Source organism: Podarcis raffonei, chromosome 10 (genome assembly GCF_027172205.1).
Source record: "Podarcis raffonei isolate rPodRaf1 chromosome 10, rPodRaf1.pri, whole genome shotgun sequence".
Lineage (NCBI taxonomy): Eukaryota > Metazoa > Chordata > Lepidosauria > Squamata > Lacertidae > Podarcis > Podarcis raffonei.
This window is the reverse complement of record NC_070611.1, coordinates 56,925,734-56,945,818: the sequence shown is the minus strand read 5'-3', so window position 1 is coordinate 56,945,818 and position 20,085 is coordinate 56,925,734. Positions and strand designations below refer to the sequence as shown.

General features: G+C 40.6%; 1 protein-coding gene across 18 annotated transcripts in view; it reads left to right on the top strand.

The window, feature by feature from the left end:
* The first annotated feature begins 420 nt into the window (after positions 1-420).
* BICD1 (BICD cargo adaptor 1) overlaps positions 421-20,085 on the top strand; it is a 140,494-nt gene continuing 120,829 nt past the window's right edge. For 7 of the 18 annotated variants that reach the window (XM_053405999.1, XM_053406006.1, XM_053405997.1 and 4 more), the window contains exons 1-2: positions 423-703; positions 828-1,579. In XM_053405999.1, coding sequence (XP_053261974.1) covers positions 1,367-1,579 — 213 coding nt within the window. In that variant the 5' untranslated portion in view covers positions 423-703; positions 828-1,366. Of the gene's footprint in view, positions 704-827; positions 1,580-20,085 lie in introns of all 18 variants that reach the window. The other 11 variants (XR_008332454.1, XR_008332455.1, XM_053406009.1 and 8 more) reach the window with 6 other exon arrangements.

Below are 20,085 nucleotides of genomic sequence, written 5' to 3'. Positions count from 1 at the left end.
CCAGCACCTGCTGCCTGGAGAGGGGTTTCCTCATTCTGTCTCATAGGAGCCAACCAATGAAACATTTGAGGCCAGACTCCCCCAAAGTTGATCGGAATCGCCCTTCGTATGGTGTGCATGTACCACGTCTTGTGATATATTACATTGGGTGGGGCTTACCTGCCCGCCCAATATCATATTCAAGTAGGCACCCCTGCCTTGCCCAAGGGTAGGGCCGGCCCTGAACATTGTTCAAAGGCAATGGTGTGGTCTAAAACAAGGCCTTTGCAGGATGCCTCTAGAAACCTTAGTAGGAAACCTGAGGGAAATATATGGCAAAGCTCAGAAGTGTGTGCACAAGCACCACCTCAGCATTGGCAGTGAAGAGGGGAGTGTGTGTGAGTCGTGTGTTGGTTCTTTCGAGGAGAGCTGTGGGAAGCGTGAAAGGGGGGGGGGGACTGTGCGGTAGACACGCAGCCTCCGCCCCGCCGTCGTCCAAGAGCGCGGGAAGAGAGACGCCGCCGCCGTGAGGAGGAGAAGGAAGAGGCGGCGGCGGCGGCGGCGGAGGCGGCGCTGTCATCTCCCCATCTGTCCCTTTTTCCCGGCGGCTGGGAGGGGAGGGGAGGGAGGAGAGGCGGTTAAGCGGGAGAGAGAGAGAGAGGCAGGCGAGGCGAGGCGGCCTCAGGACGTGTCTGTCGGTAGCCTTTCTGGCTGCTCTGCTATGGTAATAAATTCATCCGCCCCGCTTCCCATTATTTGTTTCCTGGGGGGGGGGCAGGTGACCGATACGGCCAGGTCTGTTTTAATTGATATATTTATTTTCTCCAAACCCCTTCTCCCCCCCACAGGCTGCAGCAGTAACGGCGGCGGCGGCGGCGGCCGGGAGAGGGGGAGCAGGTGGAGAGTTGAGAGACTGCAGTGAAGCTACCCTGGAGACATGGCGGACCAATGCCTCTGAATAAGCAAAAAAAAAAAAAAAGGAAGGGAAAAAAGGGGGGTTAAAATAAACAAATAAATCCCCCTCTGCCTCCCTCTCCCTTCTCCTCCTCGGTCTCCAGGGCCAGTTATGATGCCGGGTTGAGGTAGCAAAACGAAGCCGAGGAGCCGAAGGACAAATGGTGCAGCAGCCTCGGGGGGGCTTTGAATTCCTCCTTTCCGCTCCTTCATGGTGCGCCGCATCCCCTCCCTTAGCCTTAAGCCGATGTAGCTGGCTGCTTCTCAGGAGGAGCCTCCCGGGGAGAATCGCCGGCTGCCCTGTGCCTCCTGCATCTTTCCATCCCTCCATCTGTCCGCCCGCCCCTCCTCCTCCTCCTCCCTTTCCCCTTGCATCTCACTCTCGCCATCCATCCTTCTCTTTGCCTCCCCCACCCTTCCAACCTCCAAGGCTATGGCTGCGGAAGAGGTGTTGGAGACGGTGGATCACTACAAGTCCGAGATCGAGAGGCTGACCAAAGAGCTCACGGAAACAACCCACGAGAAGATCCAGGCTGCGGAATATGGGCTGGTGGTCTTGGAAGAAAAACTCACCCTCAAGCAGCAATATGATGAGCTGGAAGCGGAATATGATGTCCTTAAGCAGGAGCTGGAGCAGCTGAGAGAGGTGAGTTGGCTTTGAAGATTTGTGGTGTGTTTCCCTACCCCCCACCCCAGTGTGCTGGTTCCCCCCCCATCCTCCACTTTTTCACTCCATCCCTCACTACATTTCTTTAAAAAAAGGATGGAAAAGCAGCTCAGTATCTCTTCTGCTTAGAATTGTCCTCTGAACTGCTGCGTCTGATAAGGCTTTGTATTGTAGGCCGGATGATTATAGTTATCCTGGAGCTATGTTTGCTTGAGACTGAAATTGCAAGGTGTGATTTATCACAGGACTCAAGGATCAGCCCTGATCATAGAAGATGCTTAAGAATGGATTATGGATGTGATATTTTAAACCAACTACTGACTAAAATCCCAGCATTGCTTAAACTTGCATAGAAAAAACTTCCGGCTTTCAGATATTTTTATGCAAGCATTTTGATTTATTGCTGTAAGTGGGTGGCTTGGCTCTTATTCAGAAAAATGGTATGAACATTTAACCTTTAAAAAAAACCCCACATATTTTTATAACAATATAATCTACAGCAAACTGTGTGTGCTGACTTTGTGTTGACAGACTTTGAGGTTATTGATATGTTTGCTGTAGTTTCACCTGTCAGTGGCATCCACCATCTTTCCTTCAAAATCTGTTTCTGTACCAGCACATAAAGATTTGCTTGATCTTAAGCAACTAAGCTTGTCTAACATAGGTAGACAATCACATACAACTCATATGTATAGCTAATCTTTGTGTTTCATTGGGTTCTTTATATTTTCCCTATTTGTGTGTTTTGAGAAGAGATGCAACAAAGGCTTATATTTAGTGCATTTGACTATTTCCAGAGGGTTCTGAATTCTGTTAAGTTCTATTAAGTTGATCAAGTTCAGAATTCTGATATATGTTCATTTTTTGTGTCCAGGAATCATGATATTTCACTTACACATGATAATAGGTATCAAAGGGTGAAGGAGTAAGGGGTATAGGAGTAAGCCTGATTGCATACAATATGACCTGTTTCCACATAAATATTCATAGGATCACATGGCACATAGACAACATCTTTATATAAAAGGTAAAGTATAATGGACAGGATCTAATAAGATTCAGCACTTAATGCTTTAAATCTTCCCCTGAAATCAGTGTAACTTAAAAGTGTTTCTATTATGCTGGATTATGTTTGAGATGAATTCTGTAGACATGAGGAATCACTGTTTTATTTATTTTATAAAGCTATATTGCTACATATGTCATACTATAAATTAAACTATGTTGCTTTTTGCTTTTTTCAAAAGTTCCTGAGACATCTCACTCTGTTTAGTAAGATTTTGTAAATGCAGTTTGCATTTGCTTGGGACACCTGAGTATATAAACTATTACTTTTTGTTTATGTTTGTAAATATATGTGCCACAATATGATCAAAATATCCACAGTAAATTTCAACTTTCTTGGTACAACAAATTCCCAGAGACTTTCCTGAACCACAACAACTGGTATTCTGTGTCAACTATAATGAAAGCTTGACTTGGTCTTGTTCCCCAAAACTTTCTGAATCTCAATATGTGAGAAAAATTGTTTGAGACAGGTATTATTTTTTTAAAAAAGATTTTTATTTTTATATAACAAATAAAAATCAACATAACCCCTCTGCCCTAAGCATATAAGGGAGGTACAAGTTATTGCTTAGAGACTTAGAGTAATGCCTTAAGCAATAGTAATTATTTGTAATAAATTTTAATTAAATTTTCAAAAGTTTGACATACAAATTTCAATGCATAATAAATTTAACTTTTCTCAATTTAAGCAATAGTCACTTGAAGTAATAGTCTTAATATTTGAGGTAGAGCTATTGCTGATGAATGTAAATGTTCAAGTAATATATTTGGGATACCTGTACAGTCATAACGAGTTCAACAGGAGAGACGACTAGACAGGATTGTCATGAAGATGGTTGATACTTTCCATCAAGCAGGAAACTGAGCGAGGAACTATTTAAGATCTTGCCCAGTTACAAGTAGCAAGTGTTTTGAAGATTAGTGTGTTTATAGCTTGATGCACCAGTAATAAGATATCATAAAGAAGCTGCTAAATATATTGGGCCCTGCCTGAATTATATTCTTATCTAAACTGTAATTGCTTCCCTCCAAAGGATTCTCCAGTAGATTGGTTTGGTTCATGATCAATTTAAAACAGTACTGAATTAAGTCTTGAGAAGCCTCATCAGAATTGAAAATTATCTTGTAGTTCTGTCTACACTGGAAGGACATTGTTTAAACCCCCTTAAAATGAAATTAATGCTATATAGAAATCTTGCATAGCTTTTATTTTGAGATGATTTTGATAGAATCCCATGACTCTATGTTGACTTCCAATATTAGATTTGTCAACTTTTTAGTGTCACTTAAAAAGAGCCATGTGACAGCTAGAAATTCAAGAGCAGCAGTTTTTGCAAGCATAAAAATATAGTGACGTGTAAACCTTTACATATTGAATTTCTGCCTGATATGCAGCTATTAATAGCAAAGAAGCCTTGTGAGAAAAAGGTGGTAATGGATAGTGAAACAATTTAAAAGTGGTGGTTCATTTTTGGAGTTCTTAACATATCTACAGTGGAGAGAATACGTATTATATACAAGTTCCAGGTATTGTTATTTCTTTTTGGTTCCCCAGTGTGAATCATTTTTGTAATATAGTATATATATATATAATTTAATATAATTTACAGTATTGTATTCCAGGTATCTCATACATTTTTTGAAACCTTTGCCAAGCCACAGTTTCAAACTAGTTTTCAGCTCATCTTCTAAGTAGCGGATAGAAATCCATTTTCAGCATCTGTTCCCTATACAGTAGTACCTCGGGTTACATACGCTTCAGGTTACAGACTCCGCTAACCCAGAAATAGTACCTCGGGTTAAGAACTTTGCTTCAGGATGCAAACAGAAATTGTGCTCCGGCGGCGCGGCAGAAGCAGGAGGCCCCATTAGCTAAAGTGGTGCTTCAGGTTAAGAACAGTTTCAGGTTAAGAACGGACCTCCGGAACAAATTAAGTACTTAACCTGAGGTACCACTGTATGTAAAATGAAGGTGGAGAAACAGTGGTACATCGGGTTAAAAGCACCTCGGGTTGCAAACACTTCGGGTTACAGACTCCACTAACCCGGAAGTAGTACCTCAGGTTAAGAACTTTGCCCCAGGATGAGAACAGAAATTGCACGGTGGCAGCGGGAGGCCCCAGTAGCTAAAGTGGTACCTTAGGTTAAGAACGGTTTCAGGTTAAGAAGGAACCTCTGGAATGAATTAAGTTCGTAACCAGAGGTACAGCATATAACTGTCATACTGATGAGCAATTAATCTTTTTTCTTTTTTGTAAAACCAGTTTGCAAAAAAATGCAAATACCAGTACATTACTGCAGCTCTAAGTGTCTCTAAATAGATAATGACATTGCCTGGGCGGCTCCCCTCTTCTGCAGTGGAACCTCATGTAGACCTTGTGTTTACAGTAGATGAGATACAACCAGCAAGCGGTCTTAGGTAGTTCTTATAGTACTTACAGTCTGGGATAGTATTTACAGGATTATGCTGCAATCCAGTCAAAATTAATGAATGAGGATTACTTCAGATGCTACAGTGGATATTAGGTAAAGGTAAAGGTACCCCTGACCCTTAGGTCCAGTCGCAGACGACTCTGGGGTTGCGGCGCTCATCTCACTCTATAGGCCGAGGAAGCCAGTGTTTGTCCACAGACAGGTTCCGAGTCATGTGGCCAGCATGACTAAGCCACTTCTGGCGAACCAGAGCAGCGCATGGAAACACTGTTTACCTTCCCACCAGAGCGGTACCTATTTATCTACTTGCACTTTGACGTGCTTTCGAACTGCTAAGTTGGCAGGAGCTGGGACCAAACAACTGGAGCTCACCCTGTTGCGGGGATTCGAACCGCTGACCTTCCAATCAGCAAGCCCTAGGCTCTGTGGTTTAGACCACAGCACCACCCCCATCCCAACAGTGGACATTACTCCATATTTATTACAGGATACATATAATTGTGTTCATCCAGCTTATTGTAACTTATTTACAATACTAGACAATATCATTACTGTCCTGCCAGCTTATAAGTGCTGTACATCCTTTCAGAAGAGCAAGGTTCATGCTGTGTTAATTCCAGCTATTTTTTATTTAACAGTATTGATAGACCACTTTTCTTTCCTCTTCCAGTCTTTGGTCTTCCTTTCCCCTTATTACTCTGGACTACTTCCTTAATTTTCTTTTCCCAGACACCCTTTCTTTCTTTGGCCTGCAATCTCAGGCTCCTGCTTTTTTCCTTTTGGGTCCATCTCCCTATGACATACTCCTGATTTCTTGAGGCTATAATCCTATACCTGGGTTATATCCTATACCTGGGAGCAGCCCCTATTGAACTCAGAGGGACTTCCTTTTGAATAGCCACAAGGCTCTTTCCCTTGCACTGAATCTCCCTAGGGTCAAAGGAGCACTGTCAATGGCAACCAGGGGCCAGAGTAGTACACCCAATTGCAATCCACAAATCCTTCATCTTGTTCCCTGGTTCGGTATTATTGTCACCACCACAAGCCACAGTGCATTAAAATATACATAATACTGAGATAGGAAAGTAAAAATGTAATGTAATTTAGGACATGATTGCCCTAAATATTTATTTCCATACTAATCATTTTAGACCATGCTCTGCTTGATGCAGATTGTGCATACCAATACGTTATGTTGGTATATTGGTATAATAGTTTGGGTTGTTTGTGTTAGTATTAGTTTTGTGTTTTGTGGACCTGATGTGATATGTGGTAGAGAAAAAGGAATATGGTAATCAATGATCTAATAAGGAATATGAATTCCAGTAAGCTAGGCAGGCATTATGTCTGCTACCTTGATCTAAGAGCATTCTTTGAAGAGTGAGGAATCATTCTATTGCATTTAGGTTTTCAAAGAACTGGACCAATTAGTAAGAGGGTGAAAAGACAGATACTGTTTTGCTGACTATACAGCTTTCAAGGTTGCAATGTGGATGCAGTAAGGCAGTTTTACAGCTTTAGGGAAGACTGAATGAAATGTTAAAAGGAATGCAAGTCTTTAGAAGCTGATAATAGTATGTGAGGAATGACGTCCTTAAAGAGGAATGTTATTGTCCCATATCTTTCAAGTCTGTCCATTCGCCCTGTCCCTTTGGAGCACTTTGCTGGAATGAGTGGGATGTGTATTACTAGTGGTGCAGCAATAAAACTGTTAGCACATTTGCAAACCTATGCAGGCTCCAGTATGGTTTCAAATTGTATGAGAGACCATGTGTTGAAATTCCTACATTGCGGGGACTTGGACCAGATGACCCTTGGGATCCCTTCCAACTCTACAATTCTATGAAACTATGATTCTGTCTGAAAGCTGAGAAGGATTGGGCTATAATGTGATATGTTTGGGTCACCTGCAACCTTTGCTCTGGAAGGGAACACCCTTTTCCATCTCAGGACTGTCTGAGCCATGACACTATTGGGATACCAATGGACCTTTAGATGTTGCTGGAATCAAACTCCCATAACCCCCAGCTAGTATGGCCAATGGTTAGAAATAATGTAAATTGTAGTTCCATGACTAGCAACCAATACACTTTCTTCTACATACTAAGGAAAGGCAAAAACATTGTTATACTAACAGCCTCAAAAACAACAGTTATTGTCTGAACCAAACTTGAATGACAATGCAAGAGTCTGGAAAGCTGTGACATGCTCTCAAATATGGGGCTAAGAATGCTGACTAACCTTTAAGGTTGTTATAATGGTAGTTCAGATTCTACTCAAAAAGTGCTCAGTACTGTGTAAAATTTCTGTTCTTGTTCATAAGGTAGTTTAGAGATTATGTTTTAGAGGATGACATACAAACTTAGTGGCAATCCTGTGATCAAGAGACAAAAATCCTGTTTGAGAAGACAACCCAGCCAGATGGGCAAGGTAGTAGTAATAGTAGCAGTAGTAGTAGCAGCAGCAGCAGCAGCAGTAGTAGTAGTAGTAGTAGTAATAATATGCCAAATAGTTCAAAACTGTTGTGTGTGGGGGAGAGTCCATATTCAGATATTCACCATATTGCATTTGAAAGGAAAATTATTCAAGGTCATTCTAATCATGACTGGTGTGAGGTTGTATGTCAGAATAAAGTTTTCATGAACTGGGTACAAACATGTTGCTTATTGAAACATATTTAAAACTAAACTATTTTATTTGTCATGCAGCTAAAGTGTGATTTCTGAATTCATTGTTTATTGTGTTGCATACAAATTGAATGCTTAACTGCAAGATTCAAGTTCAAAAATTATCTGTTGCTACCAGTGAAGTTTATTTCACTGGTAAAAAAAAATAAAAAAAATTGCACCTGTTCTACTCCATTTCCCACATGGGGTCGTACGTACCATCCCACCCTCTATTTCACAGGCTCTCGCCCTGCATGGTTTTCAGCAACTTTTATATCCTTCTACCTCACACTATTTACCATTGCTCAACAAAGAATTCAGGGTTTTACCCTTTGCTTGAGCGGCAACCTTGAAGGGGCAACCCAATTTTCACCCTGTCAGGGTGGCTCCTCTAGCACTGGTCCTATCGTCCACATCAGTGTCTCCTCTACTCCAGTTACAGGTAGGTAGCCGTGTTGGTCTGCCGTAGTCAAAACAAAATAATTCCCCCCCCCCTTCCAGTAGCACCTTAGAGACCAACTAAGTTTGTTATTGGTATGAGCTTTCGTGTGCATGCACGCTTCTTCAGATACACTGAAACAGAAGTCACCAGACCTTTATATATAGAGGGGAATTACTCAGAAAGGTGGTGGGAATGGGTGATTGGCTGATGGGGTGGTAAACTGTTGACAACTGTTAACAACTTCAATTGGTCTTACAGGAAAAAGCAAGGGGTGAGATGGCTAAAAATAGCTTTATCATGTATAATGAGATAAGAATCCAATGTCTTTATTCAGACCAGGTCTCTCCATGGTTTTAAGTTTGGTAATAAGTTGCAATTCAGCAACTTCTCTTTCCAGTATATTTCTGAATTTTTTTTGGAATAAGATAGCTACTTTGAGATCTTGTATAGAATGTCCTGGGAGATTGAAATGTTCTCCTACTGGTTTCTCACAAGACCAGTCTTATTACAAGCTGCTTATTACAAAATAATTGTTTTAATGTATTTGTAATATTTTGTTGGAAGCCACCCAGAGTGGCTGGGGAATGAATGAATGAATGAATAAATAAATAAATATTTTCTAGGCAGGTTCAAAAGTATACAAGTAGCAAAATCTACATTTCCCTGAATTCTATTGGAAGCCATGTTTGTTTCAGTGGAAATGTACTGTACCCTTGAGCTTTTAAAAATGCAATATTGGATTAATTGTCTTCTATGCATGGATCACTGTCCCCCTCTCTTTCTCCATTCATTTTCTTGTTAACCACAGGGCTATAGCCTCATCATTGTGATTCTAGTAAGATGCTGCTCCAGCAGCAAAATTATGTGAATTCTATGTGAATCCCATAGTAATTTCCATTGGCTCCATTGTAGATCAGTCAACAGAAGAACTGCTTTTAAAGATCTGCAGTTTATAGGTTTGTGGCAGGGAGTCATGCATGTTTTCGTAATCCTTCTGATTCACAGTTGTAGGTATGGGTATCATCCTCTATTAAATGAATTAAAAGGTACCCCTGCCCGTACAGGCCAGTCTTGCCAGACTCTAGGGTTGTGCGCTCATCTCACTCTAGAGGCCGGGAGCCAGCGCTGTCCGCAGACACTTCCGGGTCACGTGGCCAGCGTGACGAAGCTGCTCTGGCGAGCCAGAGCTGCACACGGAAGCGCCGTTTACCTTCCCGCTAGTAAGCGGTCCCTATTTATCTACTTGCACCCGGGGGGTGCTTTCGAACTGCTAGGTTGGCAGGCGCTGGGACCAAGCAACGGGAGCGCACCCCACCGCGGGGATTCGAACCGCCGACCTTTCGATCGGCAAGTCCTAGGCGCTGAGGTTTTACCCACAGCGCCACCCACGTCCCCTAATGATTAATGATTAAATGAATTGGGAAAATGTAAATTGTGCATGTGTTGGGGTGGAGCAAGCATTTTAAAAGAAAACAGATGTTTCTACTTTTTATTTTTTTAAAAAAAAACCTCTTAAAATAATGATAATTAGGAAAAACTGATTGTAGATGGATTAGAGAGACATGATTATATTTTTCTAGGTTTGTATGTACTATCTACTGTCATAGTGGCAAGTGGCTGTGAACCATAATTGTTTTCCTACCCCGAATGTATTTTGACACCGATCAGTTTTTGTACATTTGCTTCCAAAAGAAGCATGTAGCATTGTTCTGACAGTAAAAACTGCAGCATGGCAAGGTTAAAAGGTTAAGAGCAACCCAGAGAAAAGGGAAGCCCAGTCTCAGTGTTTCGTCTCCAGTGTAACCATATCTGCATTCTGTATGGAAGAGCATTGTGCAGAGTAGGGTTACAGTGAACTGGAGCTATATGGGAGACCAAAATGGAGTTTATATAGTAAAAAAAATGAAATACGCAGATTACAGTGACAAAGATAAGTAATTTCTTTTACTGTTCTTTTTATTTCTATCCTATATATAGACATCCAATATATAAAAAATTTAATACATTAACACAATAAATTGGACACATGTAATTAACACTTCTCAAAATTACTGGCAATTTTTAAAAAAACCTGACATCACTAACACCAGCATTATTTGAAACTGCAGAGCATTTAAGTAACAGAAGTCAAATACTAAAAGGTTTCCAAAGATTATCTAAAGGTTAGAAGTGAGGAAGCTTCTTCAAATTCATTGAGGAGGGGATCCATAACTGGGGAGCTACCACTGAGAATGTCATATTGCTGGTACCCACCAGCTGATCATCCACCAGGGATGGACCAGAGAACCAGTCTCCTGAGGATTCAGACAGGTTCATCTATGCAAAGGTGTGCACTATCTTACTGTTTTCTAATGGAGGCAGAATTAACTCAATAGAAGAAACATCCTGGATTCTGTTACCTTTATACCAACATATTTAGTTGTGTCAATGTTCACATGTCATTTCACTTCCACTGGCCTGTGTTCAATGTCTTGAGTGTTTTATTGCACTGATTTAACATCACATCTTGTGGCATTGCAATGGTGTAAGGGTGGGGCAATTAACATGCACATTTTAAAATAAAATGTAAATAGTAGTCACAGGAATAAATAGCAGCAATTGAGGCTTTTCTCCAAAAAACCATCTTCAGAGATGAGAATTTTACTCAGACCATGGCATGGCAGGGAAGCTTTAAACTCTACTTCTCCACCACTTCAATCCAATTGCTCCTTGTGCACCTGCTATTTACATTTTTATATTTAAAAAATTACATTAATTGTGTGAATGCAGTTAATGTGATTTATGTATTATGTCTTATAATGGCATTAATTGCATTCGCACAATTAATGTCAAGTTCAGTTTGGCCCTTTAATCCTTTTAAAACCCATAATTCCATCAAGGATAAATCTGACCCTTTCCCTTTATATCTCATATTATATTTAGAAAATGAGTTGCTATGTCTTCCACAATCTGGTATATAATTACTCCTTCATATTTCTGCTGTGTTCTCACTTCCCCATTTCCATCTTCCCAAATGGGAGAAATGTAATTAAAAACACACACAGACCTGGAAAATATTATTACTTGCAGCCAGATCTGGTTGTGAGGTCAAGGAATAAATACCTAGCTATGTATATGCAGCAAATAGCTCAATCTTGGGACTATCACAGTTGAACTTGTGTGCACACAAATATCTTTCCTAGCAACTTCAAAGCAGTTTTTCCACATTTATTCCTAACTATAGAAGCAGTTCAGCAGTATAACAAACTGCCCAGAGAACAGAATTGTTTTGGCCATTGAAGTGAATGGAGAGAACCTGGCTTGTAAAGGAGTTCAATATATGTGAACCAAAGCCTTTGAATTGGTAGCCACAGTATGTAAACAATTTTTTAAAAAATAAATGCAACTATTTTAGCTTTCTTTGTAATAAAGCCTTCTGTACTTTTGGGGTGATGCAGTTGGTATCTTGAGGGAGATATCTGTAGCTCTAAGAGTTAATAACTTTTTTGTTTTAGCAAAAAAGGCTGAGATTCATAGCTTTTTAGGAGCAAAACTTCAGTAGGCACACAAAAAAGCAGGAGACTTATGAGTGAGAGCAAAATAATGCAGTTATTCTGCCAATTTCAGTCAGATGAAATGGCCCCATTGTGAACCGCCTCTGTGTGATATTTTCAAAGCTATGTTTGCAAGTTGGGTTGCATAGAAGGAAGACAAGGGGGGAAAACATTTTTGAAAAGTTACACAAAAATCAGTATAGGGCACTTTTATATATGATACTAAATGCAATTTTAAACCTTTCTCATGGTACTGTATTTATTTCTTGTATGAATGCAAGAGAGAAAGTGAGAGGGTACCATTTTTAATTTTATTTATTTCCAAATATATTAATGAGATTGGCATCCTTGGAGAGATCACCTTATTAGAATGGGAGAAAGAGTATTTAAATAGGTCTTTGACAGCCAGTTCAGATGGAAATTGCCTTAATGGGGGATAACATCTATGCGATTTGAATGGGATTCAAGAATCTAAAAAACTGCCAGAGAAGACATTGGGGAATTAAAAGCTTCAACTGACTTGGCTTAATTGGGGTATAACAGTTTGTGACAGATAATGTGTTCGATTCTCTTACTTTTTTGTGTGGCTAGGGATGAAATCATTTCTTAGTGTGCATCAGTTTCCAGGAGCTGTCATAACTAGAAAGTGAGTTTCCTTTATTCCATAATTCTGCAAAAGGGGCACAATTTTTAAATTCCTTGAATCAGTCAGACTTCAGATTTTTATCCTGGTCAATAGCTGTGGCTTCTCCATGTTGCCTTTCTTTCTGTTAAATAAATCATGACACGGTGTAATATGAAGTTATATTTACTTAATTTTAAGACCACCTAAGGAACAGATGACTCTTTTTCCCATGACTGTAGCTGCACAAACTTGATCTATTCATTTTTTGCTGTGATTGTCTAAGGTACGTGCTTACCCCATTTTTCCAGAAATGTAGAGACTTTTCAAATGCAGCAGAAAATATGTGGTCAACCCATGGTAAAACTCACCCCCCATGTGAAGCTACCCGATATTTCTGGTAAAGGTAAAGGGACCCCTGACCATTAGGTCCAGTCGTGGCCGACTCTGGGGTTGCGGCACTCATCTCGCTTTATTGGCCGAGGGAGCCGGCGTACAGCTTCCGGGTCATGTGGGCAGCATGACTAAGCCACTTCTGGCAAACCAGAGCAGCGCACGGAAACGCCGTTTACCTTCCCACCGGAGCGGTATCTATTTATCTACTTGCACTTTGATGTGCTTTTGAACTGCTAGGTTGTCAGGGGCAGGGACCGAGCAACGGGAGCACATCTGATCGGCAAGTCCTAGGCTGTTGGGTTGGAATAAACAACAGACGAGTAGCAAGTGTCATGTGGGAGGCATCTCCCGAGCAAGTCTCGGGGAGTCTCTTTTATTGCATATTACAGCATTGCCACATGTGCACTTGTTGCTGATTGGTTAACACAAGTACAAAGCAAAGGTTACATATAGGCATTAATCACCAATAGATTAAAGGCTGGGAAAGGGAGCACAGAACTAGACAGGCATGCAAACCTCCTAATTAAATTATAACTAGTGATTGATATAGCAGAACTTAACGGAGCATATAAACTATTACTAATGATTGATATAACAAAACCTAACAGGGCATAACTATTGTATTCCATAGATATGGTCCACCATGCATTAAGAACAGGTCAGGATATGATGTTTCATGAACTCATTGTGAACAGAACATTCTGGGATGGGTGAGAAAGGAATGCTTCAGCTTAGATGTTTGTACTCATGTGCAGAAGCAAATGTGTAGAAGCAAAGCTTCCTATCACTAGGCTCTGTGGTTTAACCCACAGCGCCACCTGTGTCCTGTAGATTTCTGGTAATTAACCCAAATGTTAAGTGTCCTAATCCCATGTTCAAGGGATGTTCCTGGAATTTCAGGGATACAGTGACTACATTGAAGGCTGGTTATGCTGCCTTTGATGTTTAGGTTCCTCAGGATAAATAGCACACTTAAATAGCAGTGTACTGTTCATCTGCAATGCATGCAGGAATCAGAAACGAGATAGTGTGAAATGCTTTAAATAACTGCAATTGATTCTGCCCTCCACCTCATGTCATTTGTAAAGAGAGGTAGTGCAGCTTTGCAAGTGACAGGAAGATTATGAATTTGAGAACATCTTGGGGAATGAGGATGGTGAGCTGCAGCAGAGGAGGCTGGGAGAGAGCCAGGGAAGTGAGTCAGCATCACCTTGGCTCTTGCCAAAGCAGTGGCTAATGCATGCAGCCTGAACAGTGGATGACATCAGTAGGGATCTCAGACAGGAAAGGCATATAATGGTATAAAACTTTTCCTATTTAAAACACTCAATCGCACAGGCAGTAATAGACATGGCAGAATAGTCAACTTTGTAGATTTTGGAGTGGGAAGCAAATGGGATTCAATTTATGGTTAAAATAATTCCCTCTGGTAACAATGGAGCTCTCCTTCCCCTATCAACTACCCTGGTGTTACAGCATTATGACAAGTTTAGAGACGTTATTTTAGCTTTCAACAGACACTTCTCTGCAGCATTTTTTTTTGATATTTTGATTGTAGAGATGCCATGAAATACATCAGGGGCCCTTTTACAGATAAGTAACAGTATGTGTGGTGTGGTGGAATTGCCCTCCTGACACTGGCACCAATACTTCATATCTGCATATGAGGTTGTGGCAAGGGCGGGGTTATATGGGTGAATACCCACATGGCCCCAACCTCGCAGTCACCTGTCCAGGTAAATAGCAGAGATGCTAGTGTTGGGAAGGCAGCTTTGCCCCTTCCTACTCTGCTGCTGGTGCAGATTACTCTTTACCAATGATAATAAACAAATTCCGTCAAGGAATCCATCTTTGCCTCAGGGTTTGGGTCTTGTCTCTATACAGGCAACTCCCCATTTATGCAGGGGTTGTGTTCTGAGGCACCATCCCTGTCAGCAGGATGCGCATAAGTCCACCATGTTCTGCCTCTTTTTGCCCCCTTGCAGTGCTGAAAACAGTGCATGTGTCGCACATGTGCTGATCGCATGCAAATGGGGAGTTGCCCACGCTGCAATCCTATATATATATTACCTTGGAGTGAGCTAGATGAACTCTGTTAAATTTGCTTCTGAATAGACATGCATATGATTCTGCTGTAAAAATCTAAAATTATTGATAACCATTTGGCACTTGTAGCGCAAAAGACAGGTCCTCTGCTGGTGTACATTATCATTGTCTAATTTCCCCCCTGCATTTATTTTAATCAACAACACAAGCAGATGTGCACTGCTTAAAAATACTTCACTAAAGTTCAAGTGACCTGTAATATGTTATAGCATCAATAGAGTGCTTGATTTTTGTAGTCAGGAAAAGAGCTATTAAATTTCTGCAGCATTAACAAGAGAAGTTCTGTTTAAATATTATTTTCTGCTTAGTGTAGTCAGGATAATTTTGTCCGGGTATGATTAATTATCTTAGTTTAAGGAAGTCACAGAGTATTTCATAAATTATTAACTGCCGTAGTCTAAATATTGAAACACCTTTCCTTTCTCCTTCCAACTGCAAATCAGGAATTTCCTTTTAAATGTATGCATATTCACTGAAATGACCACTACAGAGAGAGCTTTAGAAAAATTAAGGAAACAGCTCGTAGCTGTAGACTGTGAAGACATGGCCTGTGAGGACATTCTTGAGAAACTACAATCATGAAATGTAGTACACAGTTTTTCCATATTTTTTATTATTACATTTGCATCCCACCAGCAAGCTTAAGGGATACATGGGATTATCCCATGTTAACCTTACAACAGCTCTGCAAGGTAGGTTGAGATACCACAGGAGGGTAGACTGCTGTTCTGCTCAGATCCTACTTATGAATTTCCCACAGACATCTTGTTGGCCACAGTGAGAACAGGATGCTGGGCTAGATTGGCCATTCATCTGATCTAGCAGGCTTTTCTCATTTTAGTTTTAAATAATTTTTATTCAATTCTAACAACACAACAGTATAACTATTTGACAATGTGTGGCAGTTATATAATTTCTCTATGGAATATACCTAGCAAATAAGAAAAATGTCTGATTTAGATATTATAGCGGTCATCAGCAACAACAGCAAAAACAGAAAAGAGAACACAAAACGGGAGGAAGGGGGGAAGGGAGAAAAAGAAATAAGCACAAAAATCTATGAATGAGTTTTTTAAAAATCATGCAACATTTATTGGGTACATTTGCCAACATTATTTGAGGAGCAGTTATCATGTAATAAAAACTTGAAGAGTCCAGTAAGTTTGCAGCAGGGATGGTTATACAGATGTGAGTATGAATATGAAAATAATTATGAATATAATTATGACTGTGATGAGAGAAAGGGAACCTGGGGGCTCAAAACCTTTTCCTTTTATAGGATTGTTCTAGCCATATTGAGCTATATGTTGTTGGTGAGGGGGTTGATTATTATCAGGGAGATTTGTAAGCATAATAAAATTGCACCAAATCGTTGTGAAGCTGTCTTTTTGCGGCTGTTCCTTCAGTTATCATAGTTTTATTTGTTAGTTCACTGGAAAAGCAGACTCTTCATGTGTACCTCTTGTGAACTCATGGCCACATTGCATGTAATGCGTAACCATGGTTTACTGCTACATGAAGGAGCCTAGCTGTCTGCTCCCCTTCCCTCCTCCCATGTAGCCAGGAAGAGGAATTCAGAAGCTTTCACTTTCACATAAACACAGCTTGTTCTTTTCACCTGAATGGTGGATTGTGGCTTTTACACTATCTGTGGTTAGTTTCTACAAGTTAGCTTCATAACCCATGATTTGAAGTTGACTTGTTTTTAAACTAACCATAGGTAGTGTTAAGCCACAACCCCCCATTCAGATGAAATGAAAAGCTGTGGTTAGGGGAAAGCAAAAGCTTTCACACTACTGTTCCTAGTTCCATGAGAGGGGAGGGGCAGTGCACAAGTCTGGGAGGACACTATGTTTGGTGACGTAACACTAAACCATGGTCTTGCATTGCATCAAACTCTGCCAGTGACTTGTCCCATGCCTTCTAGTGAACTTAAAGCCTGAATGGGAATTGACCCCATATGGAACTCACTCCCACAGGAGGCAGTGGTGGCCACCAACCTAGATAGCTGTATAAAAGGATTAGATAAATTCATGGAGGAGAGGAATATTAACTAGTACTAGCCATGGTGGCTATAGTCTGCCTCCACAGTTGTGACCAGCAATGCTTCAAATACCAGTTGCTGGAAAATAAAGATAGGGAGAGTGCTCTTGTGCTCAAATCCTGGTTGGCCATTGTGAAAACAGAGTCAATTGACAAATGTTTTATATATATATATATATTAGAACAGCAAAAACAATAGTTTTCCTAATCAACTGCTTTTATACTTATGCTAATTTTGAAAGCTTGATTTGTCTCATTTGCAGCAGTGTATGATGTCCTTTACATCAACTGGAACTTTCCAAGTGCTGTTATTTTTGTGGCTGTTGCAGAAAACAAAATAGTGTCATTGGCAGTCCTAGGCCTTTGTTGCTGATGACAGTTTGAAGATGGCTTGAAGTGATGACTGGTGGCCAGTATAAGAACCTTTATTAGGCTGCAAGGTTAGCTCCTGAGTTTCGTAGCTGTAAAAGAAGTCTGGCTCCAAGCTAGAGTTTATTAAAGTCTGATATTTCTTGAACAGATATGAATTTTTGTCATGCAAAAACATGGGCAACCTCCCTCTTATTCAAGGGAGTTTCTTAGCCTGTGAGTCCTTAAAGTGGTACATTTGCATCTGTTTTATTCTATGTTACAACTTGTAGTGGGATATTACAGTGGTACCTCGGTTTAAGAACAGCCCTGTTTATGAAGTATTCGGTTTACGAACTCTGCAAAACAGGAAGTAGTGTCCCGGTTTGTGAAGTCTAAGAATGGAATCTGAATGGTGGAAGGGCGGGCACCGGTGGCGGGAGGCCTCATTAGGGAAAACGCGCCTCAGTTTAAGAACGGTTTCGGTTTAAGAATGGACTTCCGGAATGGATTAAGTTCGTAAATCGAGGTACCACTGTATTGTTGAACTATTGCTAGGCTGGTTTAGTTGTTATGTTTTCTGTGTTCTTTTTGCTGCTGTATGTTATCCATAGACTATTTTTTAAATTAGGTAACTTATACAGTGGTACCTCGTGTTACATACGCTTCAGGTTACATACTCTTCAGGTTACAGACTCCGCTAACCCAGAAATAGTGCTTCAGGTTAAGAACTTTGCTTCAGGATGAGAACAGAAATTGTGCTCCAGCAGCGCGGCGGCAGCAGGAGGCCCCATTAGCTAAAGTGATGCTTCAGGTTAAGAACAGTTTCAGGTTAAGAATGGACCTCTGGAGCGAATTAAGTACTTAACCTGAGGTACCACTGTATATGGAAATACTAAGCAAACAAACCAGTTTCTTTTTTGTGACACTATTAGTGTAAAAATGAAGTCTTCACAGCGGAGCCTGGTAACTGAGGAGGGGAAAGAAAGATGAACAGATATTTTGCACATGTATGTAAACTATCCGACGTGGAGTTTATTCCAATTAATCATAAATATCAGTGGAGCTATACAGAGTAATAAAAACGGTCCCTACCCCAAGGTGGGGAAATGTGGAGGCAGCAGAGGGAGGACAGGAAGCTGGAGGGAAGGGTAAATGGGAAGGAATCCCATTGTTGTCTGGCTTGCAGACAAAATTAATGTGTTTGGGAAGAGAGTGCATTAGGGAGCGTGGCCAGGGGGCTTTGAGCTGTGCCCATGTTTGCAACTTAGTATATTTTCCTCAAGGTACCCTTCCCTTTCACATATTGCTGTGAACTGAGCATCAAGGCCTCTCTGTCATGGCTGACTGAACACAGAGCAATCAATACCAAGCAGTGTGATGAAAACATATGACTGAAAAGTGTGAAAAAGACAAAGGGCCATCTGGGGGAAATAAAGGAAGGAAAGGATGCATATAAAACAAGTGTTATTATGTTGACTGTTCATTTCGTGGATTACTGTGAGCCATAATGTTAGTATTTAAAGAGGCCTTTTTCTTTGGTGGCCTTTACCTCCTGATTTATAAGAAATTAACAGGACTCAAATGGAGTCCTGCCGCATTACTTCTTATTGTGTCCTTAGATATACTGTTGCTTATAAGTAACTGGGTACAGAGCTCTGCTCCATGAGACAGGTGGTCTGAGAGCACAGGAACCAGGGAGCTGGAAGTGAGCTGCCTGTGCCTAGACAGGGTTACAGTTCTTACAAATGTTTGTTTTGTAAAGAACCCTTGTTGAAAATCAAAACGTTTCAGTTTCCTGATACAATATGAAACTCAGTTTTATATGAGGTCATAAAAACTGAGGTCATTCTTCAAATTAGCCTGGCTTATGCCAGAAATTCTCTGCTAGGTCCACTGGATAAAAGGATGAGAGTCTTACCACTTCATTGGCTATTACCAAATGTTAGCTACATTCACATAACTTAATTTGCTCACACAACTTAATTTACATATGTTGAATAGCGCAGGAGGAAACAGGATTGTTTCCTTACACAACTGCAATGTGCTTGTATACCTACAGCTGCAAAAACAAGATGTATGCAAGAGGGACTTGTCACTGTGATTCTGCTTTTTCACCTTGTGTCTAAAATGTGTGTCTTATTTTCTCCATTCTTTAGTCACAAACTATTATTCTAGCATTTGCCATATATGTAGTCTTCCTGGCTATGGACTGTGGATCCTGGTTATGCGCTTATTTTTAAAGATAATGTAGCACCCTGCTTGTGGTTAACGCTTAGCTGGAATGAAATATTCAACGCAGCAATAGAGAAATTAAAATAATAATTTATTTGTCAGACAAATAAATGAGAGACACAGTGGTATATGGTTACCAAAGCTCTGCCCGCCCTCCAGCCCTGTTGGCCAGCACTTATATTTCCTCAGCCCAGCCCCCTTGCTCCTCCTTTGGCTGCCTCTGTCCAATCAGCCTGGTTGAAATTCCTATTGGCTGTTTGCTAGAACCAATCATAAAAGATACACCCATTTCCTATTACCTTTTATGGGAGACAAAGAGCTATATTTCCTTCTATCTATAAATGGCAAACAAGTAGCCATATATCTTACATTTGCCTCAACAAGGCACCTTAATTACCAGATCACCTTTTGCCCTTCTTGCCCTATTGCCCTCCAAAACAGATGGTTAAAACAGATGCTCATTCTGTCTTAAACAGAGATCAGAGATCTTGGGTTCACATTCTCACGCACCATCAATGAAATAAGAATCTAACATAAGAATCTAACATTTCTTACTTTCTAAATCCTTTGCATAATTACATTTAAGCCAATAT